This window comes from Lontra canadensis, unplaced genomic scaffold, assembly GCF_010015895.1.
Source record: "Lontra canadensis isolate GAN:19392208 unplaced genomic scaffold, GSC_riverotter_1.0 scaffold29, whole genome shotgun sequence".
In the NCBI taxonomy this organism is placed as follows: domain Eukaryota; kingdom Metazoa; phylum Chordata; class Mammalia; order Carnivora; family Mustelidae; genus Lontra; species Lontra canadensis.
In genome coordinates, this window is record NW_022631023.1 from 10,415,948 (window position 1) to 10,417,764 (window position 1,817).

Sequence of the window (1,817 nt, forward strand, 5' to 3'; positions counted from 1 at the left end):
TCATTACTTCAGACTCTGCATTCCTGAATTAATGAATAAACACTCTGATGTCAAGCCAGCGAGCAAGTGATGCGGTTTTGAACCACAGCTTCTGGATAATACAGCTGGGTTATTTATAAAGTGAATTTGTCACATGCAAAGCCGCGTTTTGTAAGAAAGAAGGTTTGTGATTTATTAGTCACCCCCCCCCCCCCATCAGCACTGCCGTCACACACGTCCTTCACTTCAAATTTGACTTTATTTTCACTAACTTGACAACATTTGTCACGGTGGACATCGGTTAAAATGCCATTAACATTGCCCAGAACTTAAAAGAGGTCTTCCACATAAAATATGGCTCCGATGAGCAAGTATAAATCACCGAGAGTAAAATGTCATCTATCTTGGTTGAGCGGCCACATGATCTCCGTGAAAGTTCTCCACAGCAAGCAAGGAACTGAGTGTCTCCTAACCAATGACAACTTGGGTTTGCTCCACGACAGGGCATCTCTTCGGACCCGGATATCAGATGTTGGCTTTGTGCCTATTCTGTTTCTCAAGGTCCCATTTTGAACCCTGCTGCACCCACGTTCTCGTGGAAGGTGGTCTTTGATTCTTCTAGATTCAAGATTTGATTCTTGTACTTCTCTTGCCAGTCTTCCACGATGTACTGGTGGTAGGGGTCGTTGGAGTGCTCCTGCCGCTTGGATTTCACGGTGCTCACCAGGATCGCTACGATGATGAACGAGAACATTCCGATCATCACCATGAGGTACAGGATGACATAGTAGAAGTTCTCAGCATCGAGTTTGGCTTGTAGGGCCTCTTGCTCAGCTGTTGTGTTCCTGCGCCAGTTGTCCATATAAGTAATAAAAACCCTTTTGAAGACATCTTCCAGGGTTTGTGTCAGGTTGGATAAAGTAGGCATAGCTTCCTCCTGCTGCAATTTGAATGATAAAATAGATGAGCAAGGTGGAGAACACTGACTCTTTCTGCATTTGACTACTTTAGGGGATAAAGTGAGGGGGAATACAAAGGGAGAGGTAATATTTCTTCTTACCTAGCTGGTGATTGACAGATTGAGTGCATTTTGTTGTTGTTGTTGTTGTTGTTCCTTAAGCGTTGCGCATGCAAATTGATGCATTTTTTTAGATGCGGGTTACCTTACCATAAAAATTTGATGGGGGGGGTGGCTGGGTGGCTCAGTGTGCTAAGCCTCTGCCTTCGGCTCAGGTCATGGTCTCAGGGTCCTGGGATGGAGATCCACATTGGGCTCCCTGCTCAGCAGGGAGCCTGCTTCCCCCTCTCCCTCTGCCTGCCTCTCTGTCTACTTGTGATCTCTCGCTTTCTCTCTCTCTCTCTCTCTGTCAAATAAATAAAATCTTTTAAAAAATTCAATGATCAGTTACTTTAAGAAAATTTAATGGAGGATAAAACTGTATATATATGTATATGTGTTAATTATGTGTGTATATTGCTGGTGTGTGTGTGTAATTATTGGCTTAGGGTGTCATCTTTCCTACTCCACTGTCCTTTCCATGAGGACAGGACGCATATCTTCTTTGCCTGCCTTGGGACAGCTAATGTGGGCACAGAGCCCGACACATCAGAGACACACAATGGACGCTGAATGAATAAATGGATGTGCCGGGCACATGAGGGGCACTGGAAATGCAGAGATGATTAATGAATATGAGATTTCTGTCTGTGGAAGCTCAGGGTCGTGGGAGAACTGCAAACAAATAGCAAGGAGAAGTAAAGAGTTTTAAGAGGTCTGAACAAAGCAATAAGGGAGCTCAGAGAATGGAGCTGAACATGGTGCAGTGATGGAGCAAACA

General features: G+C 44.5%; 1 protein-coding gene across 1 annotated transcript; it reads right to left on the minus strand.

Moving 5' to 3' along the window:
- Positions 1 to 250: 250 nt before the first annotated feature.
- On the minus strand, positions 251 to 907 carry KCNE2 (potassium voltage-gated channel subfamily E regulatory subunit 2). The gene has a single exon (XM_032865552.1). It carries the CDS (start codon positions 905 to 907, stop codon positions 536 to 538), a length of 372 nt encoding a protein of 123 aa, XP_032721443.1. The 3' UTR covers positions 251 to 535.
- Between the last annotated feature and the right edge of the window lie 910 nt (positions 908 to 1,817).

Coding starts and splice junctions, on each gene's coding strand:
- KCNE2 (XM_032865552.1), bottom strand. CDS start 907: ATGCCTACTTTATCCAACCTGACACAAACCCTGGAAGATGTCTTCAAA.